Source organism: Camelus dromedarius, chromosome 3 (assembly GCF_036321535.1).
Source record: "Camelus dromedarius isolate mCamDro1 chromosome 3, mCamDro1.pat, whole genome shotgun sequence".
Lineage (NCBI taxonomy): Eukaryota > Metazoa > Chordata > Mammalia > Artiodactyla > Camelidae > Camelus > Camelus dromedarius.
In genome coordinates, this window is record NC_087438.1 from 25394417 (window position 1) to 25416605 (window position 22189).

General features: G+C 41.3%; 1 protein-coding gene across 2 annotated transcripts in view; it reads left to right on the forward strand.

Moving 5' to 3' along the window:
* Positions 1-22189, forward strand: part of SLC1A3 (solute carrier family 1 member 3) — a 74210-nt gene that overhangs the window by 20608 nt on the left and 31413 nt on the right. The window contains exon 3 of one of the 2 annotated variants that reach the window (XM_010977587.3): positions 410-547. In XM_010977587.3, the coding sequence (XP_010975889.1) occupies positions 410-547 (138 nt within the window). Of the gene's footprint in view, positions 1-409; positions 548-603; positions 1001-22189 lie in introns of those variants that run through there. The other variant, XM_031444069.2, reaches the window with a different exon arrangement.

Below are 22189 nucleotides of genomic sequence, written 5' to 3' on the forward strand. Positions count from 1 at the left end.
AGAATTTCAACATAAGGTTTTATTTTTTCCCTATATATTGCTTTGTTCATGGATACATGATTTTTGTTTCCAACTTATGCCCCAATCTTCGTAACTCTGTATTGAGCCATGTCAAAATTGGTTCCACTGCATTCAAGTTAGACAAAGGAATTTTTTACTTGCTATGATCAGGAACGTTTTTTTTTCTGTAAGTTCTACTTGAAGCCCTGGATTCAGCCAGACCTTTCCAGACTACGACTGAGAAGATAAGCATACCCCTTGCTCCCAAGCAGCACAAATATTTGATGCTTAACTAAATTTGCTCTTGTCAGACAGAAGTGATCACCAGCCAAATACTTGCTTATTTCTCTAGGACTGTTACTTCAGTTTCAAAAAAGACTCAGTTTTTCTTCTTTTTCTCTTCTTTCAGGTACAATCCTTGGATTTACCCTCCGACCGTACAAAATGAGTTACCGGGAAGTCAAGTACTTCTCCTTTCCTGGGGAGCTTCTGATGAGGATGTTACAGATGTTGGTGTTACCACTTATCATCTCCAGTCTCGTCACAGGTACCATATGCAGTTTTGTTTTGTTTTTGTTTTTCAAGTGTGCTTATCGCAAAAGATCGCTTAGAAAAAAACGAATGCTTTAGGTTTCTGCTGGATGCATGCTCTGTTCTAGAAAATAAAAGTCCCTTCGAAATGATGGAAAGGAGGCTTTAGTAATGCATGAATGATTATAACTCTCGTATTTTACCAATCACAAGAGGAAACGGATTGAAACAGCCACGTAATCTGGTCCGCCTCGCTACGAAAGAGGCGCCCTGCTAAACACTACACAACCAGTCTCCTCTGACCACAGCGATGTAGTTGACAACAGCGTACAACAGGTCTGTTTTCTCACCCTCTTATCCCACCCAGATAACATCTGGTTGGACAGCCTATTAGCTATTGATGCAAGAATGCTTGTTCTCAGAGCCACCACGACTTGAGCGGGAGCCTTCTTGGAAGCCTCATCAAGAGGTAATGCCCACAACACACTCACCAACTCTGCTGCCACCAACACTGTATCTTTTCCTGGTGAACCCGCATGATTTCATTCCCTTCTCCATTGTCCCCCACCCCCGTTGCCTTTTACGCTGGTGGGAGAATGGGGAGGGGGTGGGCGATTTCCCCAGCCAGATGTTTTGTCAGTTGACGCTTGGATTTTCAAGGCGTGGAAGCTTTGCAGGCTAGGAGTCTTATTTTCTATGACAGAGAGAGAGCGATTTACTCCTGCATGGGACGTGGTTGAAGAGTTTTGGTACATGCGATTAGTGAATACAGACAGAGCCAAGAAGTTTTAGAAGAATGTTGCTGTACATTCCTTCCTGCCCACTCTTCTCTTTCCCCACAGCACATCTCTGACTTGGAGAAGGAATATCCGTAGCCACTGCCCCAGCAGGATGGTTTCTAGGTTTGTAGCTAAAGCCCAGAACTCAGGTATTACTGGCCCTGTTTTCTTTTCCCTCCTTGGCTTACCGTCCACCCTTAGGCAGATCCTTCTGTGAGTTGGCTCTGAGCATCTTTTCCCCTCCCAGGGAGTTCTCAAGGATATTTATAATCTCCTTTCAAGACCTCTATAATAAGAACTTCATAGAACAACTCAAAAGTCTTGGGGCAAGATTCTAACTACCACATGCCTTGGAAGGTTGGCCATTTCTTGGATAGAAACTATGTTAGTTTTTGTTTTTTTCGATGCCTTGCAGATCTCTGCTGGCTTCTACTTGTCCAGGTGTTTAGACAAGTGATTGCATGTACAGAAAGCTCCCATTGGAGGATGAATTGCCCACAATAAAACAACCAGGTAGACAGGGTGATTTGGGGGCGCTTGTTTTTGAAACTGGCCTGGCCCATTGCTGATCAGAGGTAATCATAGCAGCCACGATTCTTATCACAGAAGCTAGATTAATGCTGACATAAGGGCACATCCTCATAATCCAGGCACTGCCATTGTTCTGGGAGACAAGTCCGGGCAGTAAGCACTTAGAGGATAGAACTCTCATCTGCCATTTTATTTAGTGGAGCAGAGGCTCACTTTCCACCATCTCTACCGGCTGGAGTCTGAACTGAGTGCCTACAGGTTTCCTGGATGCAAACAGAGGGGTCCTGGATTCCTTTATACTATCTCTTCAAGGGTGAGACCAGTGTACAGAGGTTTCTGCTTTCAGATAATTGTGCTGAAAAACCCATCTTGTTACCCTTTATGGGAGCAAAGCCTTCATTCGGTACAATTAGAGAAAATATTACTTCCCTTAGTAGCAGTCCTAGTTAACAGTGACTTTGAAGTGGAATTTCCTCATATTTTCTTAGTACTTAATAGATCAACTTTACTGAAGGAAAAAGAGTTTTCACTGAGCAATTTTTCAGGAAAAAAAACCCACTATAATGCAATCCCTCTGTGTGGTTAAAAAGAAATTTGTGGGTAAACCTTGGAGAAATTATCAATATTTATAATATTGGTGTTAAAGAAAAAGGAATTATAAGCTGCAAACAACCAGTGTAAAATGAACTTTTAAAATGTAACCTAATTGAAGTTGGGAAGGCTGCCACTGGGACCATTAAAGGAGTCTCCGCTCTTTTCCAGGACTGTTAAGACAAGGGGCATAATTTAGTTTGCGAAAGATCTTTTTAAGGTGTTAGTCTCAAAGGAATACCTTCCAAACTACATGGTAATTTAGATCCTTATGATCAATTGCAATGAATGATAGATTCAATAAGAATTTCCTTCAGGGTTTTAAGTATCATGATTCTAAACCAAAGCAGGATGAGGGGGTGGAGGGAATTCTGTAAATTACACACACCTCTGGAGGATCCCTGTGTGTGCTGGGAGATGTGATTGGAGAATGTGTTGCCTAGGGAGAGAACAAAGTCAGGGTCTTCTATTTGAGAATGGAAAAGCAAACCAGATTTCACCCAGTGGCCAAGCAGGTGACATGTATATATATGAAGCTGCCCTTTTTGTTTTCCTACATAACAGAATCATGAATACAGAGAAATATTTTTCTTTGACAAGAGAAGTAACAGGGACAAGTGTGATGATAATGGAAAGTGACTTGCTGCAGAATAATGTAGACAAAGGGAGGCAAGGAGGCAATAGGGACCTGAAAACTACCAGCTCCAGCCCATTGTTGCCATGTGCCAACAAGGGGCACGCCTCCCAATTTCTCAAGAGAATCCAGAAATCCAGAAATGTCTAAGAACCTCTAGATTTTTAAATGTTGGTATCACTAACAGAACAAGAATAGAGCAAGCCAAGCTAAGCACATCTGTAGGCTCAGTCCAACCCTTTGGGCTACCAATATTGGATCTCAGGATTCAGTGTCGGTGCTATTAACACTAAGAAATGCACTGATAAACTTGTGCAGCCATCGGGCTACTGCTGGGTTTCCTGTGTTGCGTATTCCACTGTTGGCAGTTCCATGCCAAAGCTTAACTCTAGGTGGAATCAGCTACTGAACACCACATTCATTGTCTGCTAACAGTTGGTGGAAAACCTCTCCATCTTCTGTGTATAACCATGTTGTGGTCACAGTTGTGCTGTCCTTTTCTGCCTGTGTCAGGAACACAAGACCGCAACGCTCCAAGTTCAAAAATCCCAGGGTCTGTGCAGACAGAAACTGCTATGCATGAAATTATTGCATTGTTTGCATTTGATGGTTTGTTTTAGAAGATGCTGTACATTTCATCGTTTTTAAAGTCTGAAAAATTTAAGTTAGTTTTTCATACTTAAAACATCCCTGTTGGTAAATTATGGTTCTGCAGCCCCTGGAAGCCATGTTCACCTCCCAAATTTGAAATTTTAATCTTTCCAAACATCCTTGGTGTGTACTAGCATTCCAGAAGCTGCCAGAGGGAAGCTGCGAAAAAGCCTAATGGCTAGATTTGTACTCAAGTACCTATTTGTTTTGAATAAGAAGAATACATCTGTGCCAGCATACTACACAATAAAACAGGGGGTTGGCGCCAATTTCTGTTGATTTGGTCAAGATAGGTGGTCAAACTAGATACATCATGCCAGAAATATGAGTTGGATTGAATGATTTACCCTGATTAAATCCACGACGTAATAATTAAATTCCATTTCAGGTCGTTCTGTGTAGACATAGCGATCACCTCCTCTTTCAGAATCTTTTCAGGAAACTAGTGCTTTCTCCTTACTCTAAGTGTGCATTCCGCTTCAATCTCTTACCTCGAAAGGAAACTTTTTGTGTCTGCAGTTTTCTAGAAGGGGGAAATGTAAGCGTCATTTCTGACTGCCCCTGTGGAGGTGGGCATTTTGTAAGTGAAAGTGGGGGGGGGGGGCCCACAGGAAGAGTAAAGGCAGAGCAGGGTCTGGGCCAGTGGCGGGCACGCTGGAGGTGGGATTATAAAATGGATAAAATTTCTCTTTTAACACTAGTTCGTTTCATTCACTAACAGCTATTTTTTGAGCTCCATGTCAAATATCAAGCTAGGAACAGGGACACGTGAACAGAAAGATATAGTCCCTGAGAGATATGTTGGGGGGGTTCCCCATATCCCTTAAATCACACAACATACATAAGCAAATTCCAGTTCCAACTAGTGTAAGGAAGTAAGGCTGGTCCTCTGTATTCAGAAAGAAGATGTTTGATTGATTTAAGAACATGATCCCAAGTCTGATTTTTCGACTCATAGCATCTCCATCCCAAAGTAATATGTGTACCACGTCTACTCTCATTTACTTAAGATGGTCTTTAAGCCAGCGCCTCAAATCATTACAGAAAATGGAAATTTCCTTTTATTTTTCTTTTGAGGAAGGTAATTTACAATATAATGAAATTCTGAATTGATACTGTTGAGGTCCAAAGGTTCTGAGAGCCTGAGACCTGACTCTCACTGTTAAAAAAAAAAAAAAATGTGTGTGCGTGGAGGTTGCAAATTAGTACCAAAATAAGACTTTGTCTTTCCTGTGATACAGGGAATTAAAAGCGAATTGAAAGGAAAGATTTTCTTATTATGTGATATAATATTAATTATGGAGGGGGTTTCTGTACCACCAGAATAAACAAATACCACTGAATTTACCCCATCTGGGGGAACCCTGATCTAGTCCAACTGTCCCTGCAGTATCCCTTCCAAGTCATTGTCCAGCTTCTGCCTAAACATCTCCAAAGACAAAAGATCTTTGGAACCCATTCATCCTTAGAAAACTCTAATGACTATTTTTTGTAGCCAAAATGAAACAATATTTTTTAAACAGGGAAAAAAACCCCACCCACCTGCCTATAACCCCTCCTCTATGTGGCAAGCTCTGTGACATGTCATACTTCTTAGGCAGCCTCCTTCCAATCTATAGGGCAATGAATTCAGTGGGATGTGGGACTTGACTATAGTTGAAGCCAACAAGCTACACTCACCAGCAAGGGCTCTCTTACCAGAGAAAATAAAAGTAGAGAAGACAATGTTATAACTCATAGTATGACCCTAAGCTTCAGAGACATGACAGTTACAGTAAGAATGAGCTAAAGTTTTGTCATCTTATTTAACACCAGAGGGCAAAAAAATGAGCTAGACAATTCTTAATTCTTGGACATGTGAAGAGTTTGTTAAGGGCTTGCAAAGATGAAAGCCAAAAGCATTTAAGAAAAATTTAGTATTTTGAACTACTCATTGCCATGGCCCTGGTGTATAGCTGAGGCCTTCTTAAAATATTCCAGGCATTATGCACAAGAAAAGGGACTGTAGATTTCTCCCCTTTGCCCTCGCATGTACATTTCATAGAAGAAGAAAAAAAGTATCTCGGGTGGGGAGGGGTTTCTTTGGTCCTTCCTGCATTTTGTTCCCTGTAAAATGAAGGTGAAAATAGTGTCCGTACCTATGTCATGTGGCTGCTCAGAGACTTTACGTGTTGCACACAGTGTGTGCTCAATTAATGGTACCTATTAGCAGTAAGAGCTGTCCTGGTGGTCTACACCATAGAAAAAGAAAATTCTAGAACAAGAAGAGCTTCAGTTCAGGGGCAGGTAACTAAGCCTCCAGATTCCATGGGTCTCATTTGTCTATGATCCATGCAGCAATCACTTTCCTATTAAGGCTAAATTAAAGAAACCATGAAGTTAATCAAGGAACATGGGGGCCAGGGAGAATTCCTTCCTCTCCACTGGAAGGGATTGGTTTCTGCCCTGCAGCATGAGATGTGATTACCTTATCACAGCTGCATATTTAATTCTAAATATTATCATTGGTTATACAACCGCCCGGTCTTTCCTGAGAAACTCAGCTCCAGTGTGTGGCACCCTGGAATCCACGCGGCAGCAAATTCTACACGCTGCTTCCACGCTGTGAGCAGAGCCTCTCTGGCTAATCAAACTGAGTCTCTGTCTCAACACGCGAACACACTTCATGGTGGCCTGGAAACAAGCCAACCAGAAAGAAGCTTCAGCCCAGCTCATCTAAAGCCAACGGGCTGGCCTTGGTTGATTTTCTCTCTAGATCTGTTTCCACACATGGGAAGGGAGGCTAAATAATGTCCATCTAGAGAGGGAGCTTGCCGGAGATAATGGGAAGACCCACCTGCGGGCTAGAGAGATCACCTGGCTTCTTTGCATTGTGTAGAAAGGAAATTTGGGTAATGGAATGCTTTTTGTTGATTTCTTTTTAGTGGATTTGGGTTTTAGTAAAATAAGAACAAAATCATTTAAGTCTAGCCGTCACAGAAAATGTCCATCTTTCCATTGCGGACAACTTTCTTCAATAAGCATCTGTTGAGTTGTTTTTTTTTTTTACATACCAGCCACTTTTCCTAGGACCTGAGGATACCAAATGAGGAAGATAAGGCCCATGACCTCAAGGAGTTCAAAGTCTGGTTGGGAGATAGATTTGTGATTGTAGTGTCACAGAGGATCAGTGACCCAGGGAGGAAAAGCCCAGTGGGGGACAAAGTAGGGAATGAGTAACAGGCCATCCCCCTTCCTGAGTCTCCAGTTTTCAGGCTCCCTAGTCAGGAAACAACTCTATTAGCAGGGAAGAAGCAGCGTTTTTTGTTGTTTTCCTCACACTTGACTCACCCTTAAATGAGGTAAGGGCCAGAGGTGGAGCCCCATGAGGTTTCCAACAAAAGCAACCTTGGAGAAAGTGGCCTCACAGATGGGAAGCCAGAGAGGAGAAGCACCTGACAGAGTTTCAGCCACAGAAACTTTCCCTTTCAGAGCAGAGCCACTCAGCTTTCAGGAGGGGAGCCCAGAGACCTGAGGCTCCCTGAGCTAGAAGGCCAGTAGAGGTAATACTGTGTGCAACCTGGCACCCAGAGCGGGAACCCCCTCCAGCACCCCTGGAAGGCCATCACTGTGGCCTGGAAGTTTCATTCTTAGATGTTGAGCTGAAGTTGTCTCCTGTGAGGTCTACCCACCAGTGGTCCTAATTGTGCCTTATGGAGCAATAAAGGATGATGGGTCTTCAGATGGTTTCAGGAGGGCGCACCTGAGCACAGCCTAGAATTTCTGTCCCGATTCTTCTCATGTACCCAACCCTTCTAGGCCCTTCACTGACCTGGCTGCCCTTCCCTACACCCCACTGTGTTCTCAGAACTGACCCTAGTGCTCCAGGTGTCACATGACCAGATAGGGACAGTCACCAGGACCAGACCCTCTGTTAACATCAGCTGGGATTGGGTCAGCCGTTGTATCGGCTGCAACAAACTTCTGGCTCAGAATGGTTCAGCCTGTGCTCACCTAACCCCTCAGAATTGAATGTTTGTGGAAAAATTTTTGTGGTAAACATGGAGCAGTTCTTGAAAGATCCGAAGCCCCAGGCTCAAGGCTTTGTGTGAGATTTAACTTTCTAGAAGGCTTGAGCCTCTGTGAGTTGGGAATTCTTATCTGTGAATTTCAACAGCTTCAAGGTAGCCTGTGGTTTTGATCAATTCTGGTTTGTAAGACATTTTTGAAAGTTTCCTGAAAAAACCTAAAAAGAAACGATTAAAGCTTCCTTTAAAATTAAATTACTCTCTAAAAAAAAATTTTTTTCCCTGTGATATTACCAATTTGTTGATTTCTTTCAAAGCTCTGTGGGAGGTGTTGGAAAGAGATGCTTTTCTTCTGTTGATATGATAATGGGTTTCAGCAGAGCGATGATGAATTCTGATTAATTCTTACTGGAGATTTGTACTTAAGGATGTATACAGTCACCCAGTCTATTGACTTTGATTTGAATGGACTGTTGTTGGGAGAACCATTCACCTTGGGAATGATGGGGAACGTGTATTCCATTATAAAAGACTTCTGTATGATGCTAGACTTTCTACCAACAGGAAAAAGAGAGAGAGAGAAAGATTTTACTGCCAGACAAGGCTTTCTGTGACAATGTCATGGATTGTATGTCTTCAGAGGACAGTACCTCATCTTCCTTCTTTTCCATGGTTAGTAGGTCTTGATGAGCAGAAAGAAGGCTTTGGATCAGTGGTATTCTCTGCTGAAGGACAGATAGATCTGCCAGAATGATCCAGCCAATTTTGAATATGGGTAGAATCTAGGTTCCCAAGTCTTATGCTTGTGCCAATTCATTTCTCCAGGCAAGATAAACAACTTTTTAGCTTCTTCATGGGGAAGATCTTTGCAATAATCCCAGATCCGCAGGCTGGAAGCCGGTGCACCACCTGTGACTGCACTCGGTTTGCTAACCCATCAACATCTACATTACCAGTTAACACTGCTTTCAGATGTCCATTTCCTCATATGGGGAAATAGGTTTTGCCATCTTTATATTTACTTTTTTAAACAGTGTTCTTCCTCAGGGAGAAGAAACTTCCCCTAATTTACTAAGGGGGTTTCCTCTCACAGGGCACTGGATTAAGGGTGGCCAGTGCCTGAGCCCTGTGATGTTGGCGGCAAGCAAATAAGACAGAAGAAGCTCTTGGCTAATCATTTAGAAAGGGTTCCACAAGAAGAGGAAGATGGCAAAATGGTTGTGGGCCTCTTAGATCCAGCCTGTTGAAATGACATTCATATTACAAGGAGTTGTCACTACTGTTAGGAGAAAACACACACACACACACAAACACACACATGCAATCTTGTCTCATCTATAATGACCCTGGATCCCCTTCCCCGCCTACACTCCTTCACACCACTGGATTATTTTGAAGCAAATACCAGTATTTCATTATGCTTCTAAAAGCAAAGAACACAGAAGACAGGCACAATATTTTGACATGATTTTAACCTGTTTCATGTTTCTTTAATGTCTTACTATACACACACACACACACACACACACATCCATCCATACACACCAAGAGCTGTCAGTCACTTAAAAGTGTTGCCAACCAAGCTCTTTACTTTCTTTCCACTTATGGTACAATCTTCTCTACCGGTGCTTTGTATTAATTACCACAACTGTCAGACAGCCAGGACATATGTCTTTAGTAGGAGACAGTGTAATAAAATATGGATGCGGTGAAATCTGGGGACAGTTTTTCATTATAGCACAATATGAGTGTGTGTACATGCGTGCATAGCTTTGTATGTATGTTTTTTTCCAAAGTCCTTCCAACTGTGAAAAGTACTGCAGTCTGATGGTGCCTCTACTGTTGGTAACTCTTTAATTTACAACTTTTCCTGAACTTGTTTCTGTACTCTAAGGCTTCCCAACGAGATCGTTTCTAGTTAAGCTGTCATTTGAATGCATTGTTCTCAAAGGGGTTTGTGCTCCAAGCTGTAGTTTCAAATAAAGCTAACTTTTCCAAAAGGATATCATGATTTTTTCCAAAATTGTAATGTACATACCATAAAATCCTTAATATCAGCATGTCTTACCTAAACACTAAGTATTTAAGAGAAAAACAAACATTGTATAGTATAGTAGCTTCTATACTAGAATCTTGCTGTATTTTTAAATTTTAGGATAGAATTTGGTAGTCTTACCTTGGGACCCATGTTTAATGACATCTGAAAGCATTCCTTTGGCATGGACCCCAAAGTTAGTCTTAGAGCCAGACATTAATGTAGTAGCTCTTTCTTAAACATTTAAAAGAATAACACACTAGAAATGCCTAACATTTTATGGCTACATTGAAAATGTTTACATATTAGGGGGAGGGTATAGCTGAAGGGGTAGAGCGCATGCATAGCTTGCACGAGGTCCTGGGTTGCATCCCCAGTACCTTTTCTAAAAAGAAATAAACCTAATTACCTCCCCCCGCAAAAAAAAAATGTTTACATACTGAATTCTGTATGACATAGGAACACATGTACTATGAGAAAATATGGCTCTTAGGCAATGCCAGAACAAAATTATGAGCATATTTCCATAAACAGTATAAGCTATTAAATCTAAGCATGATGACAATTTCAAATTTTCTAACATTTAGGTATAATATTTCATAGTTTTTAAGCCCCTTTTCTTCTGTCATTCACATGAATAGAGGCAAGAAACGCTAAAGAAAAACGTATAATTAAAAGTCTTTAAATTGAGAGAATTCAGTCTATTGACTTTAATTTATTCATTTTTTTTAACCTCGGAATTGGGCAATGGCATCATTACTTGATTGTAGCAGAAAACAGATGTTCTGTGGGAACATGGCTGACATCACTATAGTTCCCATTAAATAAACATCTGAACACTAACTTAACAACTACCAAGGGAGGTCAAGTGCCTGAAAAGCACTGTATACATCACATAAGCACATTTTCCATATGTGAAAGATATATATATAGCAAATGCCTATCAGACTTTCAACTGCTAAAAACATCCTTGTTGCCAAACCTTGCCCTCCACCACTAACCTCCCCTTGTTCCTTGGAACAATAGAAATCTATTTTACGATAGAAAGAAGGGTTCTTTTATTTATATGGTGTTCCTAAAATTACTTCTTGATATTGGTTGACTTTGGTTTATCCCATTTTAAGATGGCATTTATTTTTAACAGCTTTATTGAAATATAATTCACATGCATACAATTTATTCATATTAAGTGTATAATTCAGTGGCTTTTAGTGTATTCACAGAGTCATTGTATGGACATATCATGTTTTATTCCTCTGTTCATTAGTGGGTGGACATTCGAGTTTTTTGACAGTGTGCGAGGGTGCTCTTATGGATAACACTGCTATGAACTTTCAGTGATGTGTTTTTTCATTTCTCTTGGGTGTATACATTGAAATGGAATTGCTGGGTCATATGGTAACTTTGTTTAACCTTTTCAAGAACTGCCAGACTGATTTCCAAAGTAGCTGGACTATTTCACATCCCCATCAGCAGTGTACGAGGGTTCTAATTTCTCCACATTTTCGTCAACACTTATGTCTTTTTTTTTTTTTTTTTTTTTTGCTTTTACCTGTAAAAGATGTATGTTTAAGCTAAAACTTTTGAGGTCATAAGATATGTGTCTGGCTATTGTAATTGCGCACTTTACATTTCAAAAAAGGTAACATTCAAATATTAAGTCTTTGGTTATACTTAAATAATTATTGAAATCCTTTAAAATGTATGTAGACTTAACCATAACTTCATACATTAAAATATAATGCATTAATTTCTTATTACAGTGAGGTAAAATCAGCTTAATTTTTAGAAAGGCTTAAAATACTTAACATTACTGAACTGTACATTTAAAAATGCTTAAGATGGTAAATTTCATGTTATATAATCTTTAACACAGTTAAGCATTTTAAAAATAAGATAGGTGAAACATTTTAATGTCAGTTCTTTGGAAAGGGGCATTCTCAATGCTTGCTTCCTTATTAATCTACTCTACCACAGCTTGGGGTTTTACACATAGCTTTCGAAGGACATCATAACACTGCTTGTGTCAGATAGCTTTCTCTCCGTGCCTGCATTTTACTTTTGGAAATGTGTAGCACAGATGCTTGGGTTATCCAGAATGTTAAGTCTTGAGGGCAGTGATCAGAAAATCTCTCCAAATTGAGACATTCCTCAGCGGCCCCTGTGGTTGCCCTGAAGAGGTGGTTGGGGTGAGGGTGGGGGTGGGGGAAGAGACAGACTGAAGCAAGAGGACCTCTGGATTACATACTCGAATTTCCTCCAAGGAATGTAGATGCTAAGCCTGGAGTGCTGATACAAACCTGACTGGTTTGAAGTGGGTTTTACAGGCTCCTTCAGTGGCCTGGTACATCTTAATTTACAGAATGGCACCCATTTTTGAAGTTCTGTTCAGATCTTTTACAGTACCATTGAATTACATATTCATTATAATTCTTTTCATTATGATCTAAGATTCTGAGTCACTTATTTTCAACTCAGAAAGAAAGCATTTGCTTCCTTAGGTGATCTGCACTCGGGTCATTCAGGAAGAGCCCCTGAAATTCCATTCTTTTAGGACATTCCCCTTTTTAAAGCACTCAAATCCGAATCTTGAGCTATGTCTTTGACGAATGACTTCTACTGCCTTTTGCCCTTTAGTAAGACAGTGCAGCTCGCCAGCTGACCATTCTCAGTAATTTGGGGATTGTTTCATTCAGCTTCCATCTCATTTCTTGAATTCCCAGCAGTGAGTTTTACTTCTGCTTGATGAGCTTGTTCGTTGTGATACTGATTACTGCTAATTTTTACACCTGAATAAGGTTAATAGCCCAAGCAACTTCTTGCATTGATGGTGACATCCTCTTACAGACATATAAGTAATTTACAGGCTAATTACAAGTCATTCCTCTGTGTACATTAAAGTACACCCCCAAGACTTTTTGCTGTAAGGGAAATTTAAGCCACTGACCACTCTTTAAAGAAACACAACTACATTGTTGAGGGAAAACTAAAGATGGTTGGGTCTTTTGAAGTTGGTGTCAAGGATGGCGGCACTGGTGCTGCTGCCAGAGACAGGATGGATTATTGCTCTGACCAAGGGAAGTCTGGAAGTTTAAAGAACGCTGATAGAGTATTACATGGACTATCCTTGATAACAAAGGCTGGCTTTTTTTCCCCCTAACAATTGGTTTCCTCTGTTTGTTTTGCTGTTTCAGATTATCCTTTTCTGTGTCGAAAGCCACACAAGGGGCATAAGATTAAAACCCTCAAAAAATAAACAAAATACCCCAAGCTTTTTGGAAATCTAAATGTTAAGCATTGTTCAGTCATGTCTGCCCCCCGTGGTTGGACAAACCACACTCTGGTATGTGTGTCCGCTTTAATCCGCCAGCCCTGTGATTTGCTTTGGGTGGCTCTGGGCCAGAGTGTCCTCCCCAAGTGCAAGCTGCATGAAGGGAGACAGCGCGTCTCCGCTCTGATTAAGCTTTGCAGTCATGCTCCCCCATAGGTACCACCCTGGCACGGTGCTGTGCAACTCTGTGCATGTTGACAATGACAATTTAACCTCCCTGCTGGGAAATGGGAGTGGGATATTAGAAGGAAAACAATTTGTGGTATCATATTTGTGGTCTCTTTAAGGAGAAAATTCCTAGTGGTTCCTCAGTCTTTGAAAACTTCCTATTTTAGTGTTTCTATTTCAGGAATACTCAGAAATAATGCTCAAAGAATATTTTTGAGAAAAAAAAATATTCCTTGCAAATTTGGAGGTGCAAGAAAATTCCTGCCTGGGTAAAGTATAGATGTGCTATGTGAAGGAAGCAGAGGCGTGGGCAGGAATTTAAGAGTAAATTACATCCACCCGTATTCCTTGTGCTATTAGGATGTAAGGGTCAGGGGTCGAATTGGTCCCATGGGATGCTTCTCGTTGAAATCATTTCTGTCCACGGTCCTGGTGTCACTAGCCAAAATGTATCCATTCTAATAAAATATAGGTTCCGTATGACAGCATATCATTATGAAATACGTATTTGTGAGAGTTGTAATGGCATTAGACTTTGACCACCTCATGCTGACACCCAAGAGAGGCAGAGAAATCTTCACGATTCTGCATAACTAACTTTTAGGTTTTTACTTGTCTTCTTTAATTACTCTATTTGAAATATGCAGTCCTTCTTTTTGCAGTTTCAAGTAAGAATCTAATTTGACCATTTTCTGCTTAATACTTTGAGTCCTGTGAGTACTCAACTAACACTCACTGGTAACCAATTCCTATTTTCAGCCACGTGCCAGTCATAATGCAATTTATTAAAAGGATTTGAATAAAATAATTATTTTCAATACACAAAAGGCAAAATTAGCTGCCATGAATTTCTCTGGAACAAAGAATACTTAATCCTTCCAAATAAATGTTCATTTTTGACATTCAATCTCGATACACTCAAATTCAAATATATCTTTTGCTAAGTAGACTATTTCTTTTGGCATTCAGAATGATTCCAAACTTTGCTCAGAAAAGACAAAGAGGGAGAAAGATCAAATGTATTAAAGAGGAGGGGAGGCTATAGCTCAGTGGTAGAGTGTGTACCTAGCTTGCACACTGGGTTCAATTCCCAGTAGCTCCATTAAAAAATGATTTAAAAAATCTACCTCCTCCTCCAACAACAAAAAAAAAAGTTCGGAAAAAAAATGTAGGGGCAGGGGAGGGCAGCTCAGTGGTGGAGCCCATGCTTGGCAGGCACGAGGTCCGGGGTTCAATCCCCAGTACCTCCGTTAAATAAATAACATAACATAACAAACATAACATAATTACTCCCCCCCAAAAAAAACAAAAATGTAATTTTAAAAAGTGAAAACAAAATAAAATAATGCATTAAAGAAATTTAATCAATTTTACTTTAGCGCATTATTCCTGCCAATCTCCCCACTGGTCTAGTTACACCACAGAGTACCTATAAAAGTTAAGATAGAATCCATGATTCTTTTATGGAAAGAGATCTTTGTCAACACTAGAAAAAGGCAGATTTGGGTCAAATTTTGACTGAAAGGCTATTTCCTTAAATATCCAGACTCCAATCATCCATTTTATTTTATTTTTACAACTGAAATCAGTTTTTGAGAAAAAGCAGGAGTTGCAACAATTAGTATACTTTAAAAGAGAGCAGTTTCTTTTCTCTCAATTTATCACAATAACTTCATGGCTTTTTTGTTTCTTGTTTTTGATTTATCCCAACCTTCATGTGCAGGAGGCTAAAATGGGCTCTGGGTGTTGTGACTTTGTAGTGAGCATTCTAGTCTGATTTTTAAGTGATTACTTAGAATTTTCTTTTAAATAAGTGTTAATCAGCATTAAACTTACCATTTGGCTCTATTTTTTTTTTTTGAGGGTCAAGCATATAGATGTGCAAGAAATTGTATTTTTCTGCCAAATACCTTTCCACTATTTTTTTTTTTTAATGATTGCACTGTCTCAGTGTCAAAAGGAAAAATTTTAAGACTTGTGTGTTTGACTGTTTTATCTATAGGCAGAACTATGCCACTCTGAGCAACAAACTCAGGTTTCAGAAATTTAACTGGGGAACTTTTCAGGAAAAATTTGAGACTTGTCTCAAACCTTTTTCACTAACAGAAGTTGGAACACAGCCCTTAAATTATCTCTACCATTTTTGCCCTCTAGTTAATCAGATCTTTGGACAACCTCTCAATGCCTTCTGTACCACACCTCATAGTCTCCTCCTCTGTGAGTTGGAGTTTGGCTTTTACAGCCTGTGGTCACCTGTGGAAGGTATTTATGGCTTCAGTGGGCTTTGTTCACAATCACAGTGTTCTTATAGAATAAATCCCTTGTCTTTCTTGTGACACTGAACTACTGATACCAACTTCCCACATGTACAGATAGTCAAAATCCACATTCAAAGAGTGCAGCCTCACAGGGGAGGGGCTGGGAAGGGACTTCTTAGGTGGGAGCAGGCCCCCTGACTGGTCTTTAGAGAGAGCGATTCTCTCTGTTTTTTCCTTTCAACCGCAGACATTGTGAAAAGACTCAATGGATTAAAGTACAGGATTTGATCTCTTGACTCTTAACTGCATTAATGACTTGTGGTTCAAGAGGTACTAAGAATTCAATAGAAGAAAAAAATATGAAAACAAAAACGCCGCAAATACAGTTTTTTTGCTGCATATTATGAACAGTCCTAACTGCACAGTTCCGGTATTAGATTCCTTATGTATGTTGAATTATAAAAGTCACGAGCCCATCCTAACTGAATGCATTCATCTGATTGGCTCAAAGGTAAAAGATTCTCTGAGAATTTCATTATTTCTAATGGAAAAAATGGACAGTTGGTTTAAATTCCTATTTTTAGGCTTCCCCAAGAAAAAAACACCATCCTAACTTCTGTTAGTTGACAAGATGAAGTTTGGAAGGCAGGGCTCTGGCCTCTTTGCAGCTTGTTGTCTGTTAAAAAGAAAGATATCCCGGGGGAGGGTATAGCTTAAGTGGTAGAGCACATGCTTAGCATGCATGAGGTCCTGGGTTCAGTTCCCACTACTTCCATTAAAAAGGTAATTAAATTTAAAAAATAAAAAAGAAAGATATTCCTAACTCTCTCAGGAACTTCTTTCCAACATATTTGTTCTATGTTGGACATAGAAACCTGTGTTGAAAGATCAGGCAGACTTTATTTTGAGAAAATACCCTAAAGTGAAGTCCAGATCGATGGTTCTCAAAATGTTTCTAGTCCCAGCTTGAGAGGGAAAAATCACTCTTCTTAAGGAACTAATATAATCCCTTCTTTTTGTTTTTATTGGCGTGGGGGGAGCAGAAGGAGCCTCGTAAACGTGTATTGCTTAAAAGGGCTTTAAAGATACATGTCCTGATACTCGTTTTCCCCGCTCCCCAGCTCTTGAGGGAGATGTGCCTTCCTGATGGAGAAGAATTGTGTTTTCCAAAAATAATACGTTATAAAATGATTCACCATGGATTACTTTAGCACATTTAAAATTTGACTCTATCTTTTAGGAAGCTCGATTTCACTTTCAGTTCCCTTTCAGGATTAAATTGCTGGGCAAGTGTGAAAGTAGAGTTTGGGAGTGTCAGTCTACCTTGATGTTTTCATCTGGGGCATCCAACTCTTCATGTAGAGGCAGGTGAGGAAAGTAGATTAAATGTTAGGGGAACTTGTCCACTGTTTCTGCCCTGACCTCCAGCTCTGGGATGAAAGTGAAAGTCATCTTTTCTGAATACAGTCTAGGGACTTTTATAGCCTGATGGAAAGTCTGGTTTCTGTTGGAGTCATTCGTGTCTAAAAGAGAAGTGTTTTCCCTACACATAACCATAACTCCCATTATCACTTGTTTAATAATTAACAATAATCTCTTAATATCATCCAATTTTCAAAAATCCCCATTTCTTTTCTCCCTCTTTTTTTTTTTTTTTACAGTTTATTGGTTTGAGTTTGTTTTGTGTTTCTTTTAAATCTCATAATCAATAGGATCCTTCTGTCTCTTCTGTCTCTGTATATGTCTCTCTCCCTGTTTCTCTTTCTTTATGTCTCTATCTTTTCCACCCTTTTCCTTTGCAATTTATTTTTTGAAGAGAACAGATTGTTCCCCGTGTAAAATTAGTATTCCGCATGCTGAATTTTGCTGATCACCCCTCCCTGGTGTTGTTTACCATCTTCCTCTGTCCCCCAGACTATGGTCTTTTGGTCAAGAGAGTCATAGATAGATAAAAGCAGTAGAAATCTGTATTGGAAAGAGGCCTTGAAGAGCCTTAGTAACTACAGCTTTTAGGAGCTGGAGTAAAATTCGAGTGGCCAAAGGCTATTGAGTTAGGCCACTTTTGACAATGTGATTGCTTCTTTAGACTCATAAAAATTTTTGTTTCCCAGATGGGAAATGTTTTGCCAGGTGTATGCAAACTAGAATCATCTGCAAAATAAGCTTAAAGACACAGTAAAGACTTCATAATTCTGAGCCTGTCTCCCTGCCTGAAAAGGACCCACAGGTCTTTTTCAAGTTACTGAGATTTTACAGAGCTGGTTCATTATTATGAAGACAATGTGTACAAATAGAATAAGTGTATTCCTGGTGAAAGAACACAAACGTGGAGGAGAACTCAGCCATTTCAGATTTAGGAAGAGTAGGAAACTATTAAAGAGTTGTGTTTTTTTCTAAATCAAAGGGAATGCAGAAAATACAGGCTAAATCAGAAATTCTGACCCTCCAGCTCCCCCCTACCCCTAGACTTGTTGATTCTACCTCCTTAACTCTGACTTCTGGCTCTGGCCTCCCCTCCACCAAGTCCAGACGGCACCATCTCAATCCTAATCTTCATCGGCAGTGCCCTCACTGGTCTCCCAGCCTGCTCCCCCCCCACCCCCACCCCCGGGACTTGCCCTTTCCTGACCTGCTTTTTTACATGGAGACAGTATGGTCTTGCTAAAACCCAATTCTGAGCCTATCCCCCACATTGCTTTTGAAGTAAAGGTCAGAATTCTGAGCATGACTTGTATGGCTCCTCCTTATCTCTTTGCAGCTCATTTCTCACTGCCTTCCCCCCATGTCGGCTTGGACTCTTTTCTTTACCTGAAACCCCTCCTGACCCTCAGGTCTTATCTTGGATGTCACTTCCTCCAGGAAACCTTTCCTACCCGGGCTATGCAATCCGGTGGCCCCATTGTCATGCTCCATCTCCTCCAGCCAACTGTAAGTTTCAAGAAAGTGAGGGACCATTTTTGTTTGGTACTCTATCCCTGGGAGCCAGCAGCCATCATTTTTTGAGATCCCAGAGAGTCTTTAGTTATTTTAGAAAAAGTCGTGAAAGTCTCCATTTTCCTGTAAAAAAGTGTTACACCCTGCACAACATTTTTCAGGGAGGTTAATACAGGAGGGAAGAGGGTCAAAGTTCCAAGGTGAACCAAATCCTCCTGAAACTATTCTACTGCTTCTGTAAGCAGCATCAGACCAGAAAAGCCAATATTTGGAGTCCTGACTTAGAGAAATGTTGCATCCTGCTGCCAATTTATGCAGTTGTTTGGAAAAAAAAAAAAAAAAAAGGCAAAGAGAGCTTTGCCATGCTTTTCCTGGAAAGATTTGCTGATTCAATCTTTCAGTTAATATTTGGTGGCGTGCCTTCTAAAGCTACAGTAATGGCATGCAATTCTGCCCTAGGACATGAGAGTGTGTGCCGTTTAAAACAGTGAACATTACATGGGAGTTTCTGATTGCCAGCTAGTTTGCTTCCCTGATAGGCATTTCCGGATGTGAGGAAAGATTTTGGCACCCCCAGCTCCAACTGGTATGCGCACGCACGTACACACACACACACACCCCATACTTTCTCCCTCAGTGCTTAAGATCATCTGTCTTCAAAATTTGGAAATTGAATTTACACCACAGCAGAAAAACTGGCTCTCGATAACTTTCAAGGGGGAGAAAGGGCATCTTTCCCTTCCTTGGAACTGAGTACAACAGCTTGAAAATAGAACAATGTGTATTTGGTATTTTTCTTTTCATCCTTTGCATCAATAGCAGGTGTACAGTTACAGACACAAAGAGCTAGATTCACGTCTTATGCACGCCTCCAGAGAATTCCCATAGTTACCCAGGGAGCAAGAACTGGCCTAAAATGTTTAGTAAAAGGAAAGTAACCCAATATAGCTGAGTGTTCCTAACACTGCCATATCACATGGCTTTATTATTCTCATCACATACTGATCCTAGGAGGTACATGCACAGTGGAAGAAAATTTCACCAAGGACAATTCTTAGGTACCAGTAAACAGTATAAAATCAAAACCTTGAAAAGTCAAATTAGAGCCACTGACAAGGCTCCTGTAAACTGCAGGCTTGGCAATGATTAAGGTGAGGGTACCGAAAATTGAAATGCTGCCACTAGAGAGCGGAGGTACAGTTTCATAAGCAAATGTGAGATGTCTGGTTGATTTGCTAGTTTGCTTGTTAATGCATTTTCTAAGATGTACTTAAGTTGTTGTATGACCTCTTAGCAGCACTGACTTCTCATGTGCTCTGTGACTGAATTCCTCGTCCATTTTGTGGCATGGCCATGGTCAGTGATGGTGCTTCTTACTGAATCAGTTCGCACATAAATCTGTGGTGTGGAAGTGGCATCCCCAGCTAGCACACTTCTCGGCAGCTGCTTGCAGTTCTTTCACGTTCCTCCCCGAGGAAATGGTTCGTAACAGATTTGAGCAGATGCTAGGTGTTTGGCAGCATTGCGAGGGGTACTAGTTTTCAAAATTGGGGTTATTGCATGTCTCGTAATTAGAATTTCAACAGCCTTTATGCCTTCGATGTGCTCCAGTGTTCACATAAATACCTAACCTCTGACTCCACATTTACCCCTCATGAGTTCTCCTAACCTATTTATTGGTTCTGACGACACCACTACTAAATCCTTGGCTCCCGGAGTCCGATCTGGTAAACATGCACAGGCAAATCTGATTTGGCACTAAAATTGCTCCTTCTTTCTAAATGTGCTTTTCCGGTTGTCCCGACAGCAAAGTCAAGTGTTGCCAGAACTCCAGCTTATAGGTTATTACAGTCCCCAGGAGCCCCTTCCCCAGCATCTCCTTTTTTCTTCCGCCGCACACGCGGGCCTCCTTTCCCAACCCCCGGAATGTGGCTCACCCAGCACTGCCCTGCCTGCCGGGACAGGACGCTGGCTCCCCGCCGGCCCGCGGGCATTGAGGGCAAGCCCTGGGGAACATTTCTGTCTGTTGCTCTGGGCCTGACATACAATAAACGCTCAATAAATTTCTTTCAAATGAGCCAAGGATGGTTCTGCAGGAGAAAAAGGAAAATGTTCATGTTTTCTTATTCATCAGCTTTAATGTCAGAGTCTTCCTCTGCGGGGGTTCATATGCGCCTCCAGGGCCTCTTCGGGAGCACTAGAAGACTGTGCTGCCAGGAAATGCACCGTGCTCCCAGGAAATGCACCGTGCTCCGAGAAGCCCGTGGAAATGTTCTCACGCTTCCCAACACCACTGGTGGATTAAGGGGCGTGTTTGTGTAGCATGTGCGCTGATTCCCCAGGGATGGTTAGCCCATTCACCTTCTTTACACAAGTCGCCTCCCTCTGCTCACTTGGAAGTTATTCCACAAGCACTCCCGAGGCGTTTACACATGCTGTGGCCTCAGTAAGACTGTCCATACACATCTCAGGGCGCAGGCCCTGCACCACCTCCTTTATGTTCCCTGTCAAACTTTGTCTAGCTCTGCGCTTTCACCGAATACACAGTAAATAGTCCTGACAGCATCTGCCGTAAGTTTTCATGCTTCATTCCCTTCTGTGTCCGCGTCGCTTTTGTGCTCCGAGTCGTGTACAGCAGCTATTGTCTGGTTGAGGTTGTCACTGCATTCAGTATTGAGCCCCGCCAGTCAGCTGTGCCAGGTGCCGGAGAAGGAAGTCACAGGGCTGCTAGACAGAGACTCCAGACCCTGGATGTCTTTCCTCTGCAGAGAGACGAGATGTTTAATTCTGCAGAGTCTAGGATCGAAGACCACAAGTCTCCCTCCGGCTGCATTTATTTGCGGTAATCCCTGTTTGGTTCTCAAGAACACACACTCTGGAGCCATCAGACTGATTTTATACCAGTCGCAGCACTGACTCACTGTGGAGGAAGTCACTTTGGCATTCAAGGCTTATCAATAGAGTGGAAATAATGGTAAGGATAGAATTAGAAATATTTGTCGTCCATGGCACGTCGGGAACTCTGAGGTAAGTTCAGCTGGGATTGCGGCTGTGGGCGTTCTGTGAGCATGTAGGCACTGGACCGGTGTTGGTGATTACTGCCACTGTTGGATCTGCTTCAATACTGTAAACATCAAGTTCAAAGGACCTATGGCTTCCTTGCTGGAGAATATCTGTTGCAGTATCCTTCCTTGCTTGCGCATCTGGGTTGTGCCCGGAGGATCATTTTCTCCATTTGGTCCAGGTCATCTGATGGCGCTCTCATCAGTGACCACGCCTGGGCTTTGTCACTGATAGGTAGCCAGTTTCAGAGATCCGTGTTGTGTGTTACTTTGCGTCCTTTCAGCTGATTTGCTACTTCCTAGGACAGGCTGGCTGCAGCTTGTCAGTATTCCTGGACAAGAAAGCTGCTTGTAGCTGACCCTGAGTAAACGATTAAAGTTGCTTTATTTTCTATGTTAGAGTGAAAAACCCATTTGCCAAAAATGGCTCATAACCTTCCAAGATTGGGGAAAACTTTGTCGCAGACTTCACTGGTTTCAGATTGGTATGCTAAGACAGAACTTTAAACTGCTTTGCAAAAGCCCGCGGTGAAGTTTTGATTCTGTCCTAGTCTCACCACTAACTAGTGGTGTCATTTTGTACATTATTGAACCTCTTGTTTCTTGGACTCAGTCTTCTTAGCCATGGCCTAGCCCCAGTTTTAAGCATTTAATTTTGGCTTTTTGATAACAGACTT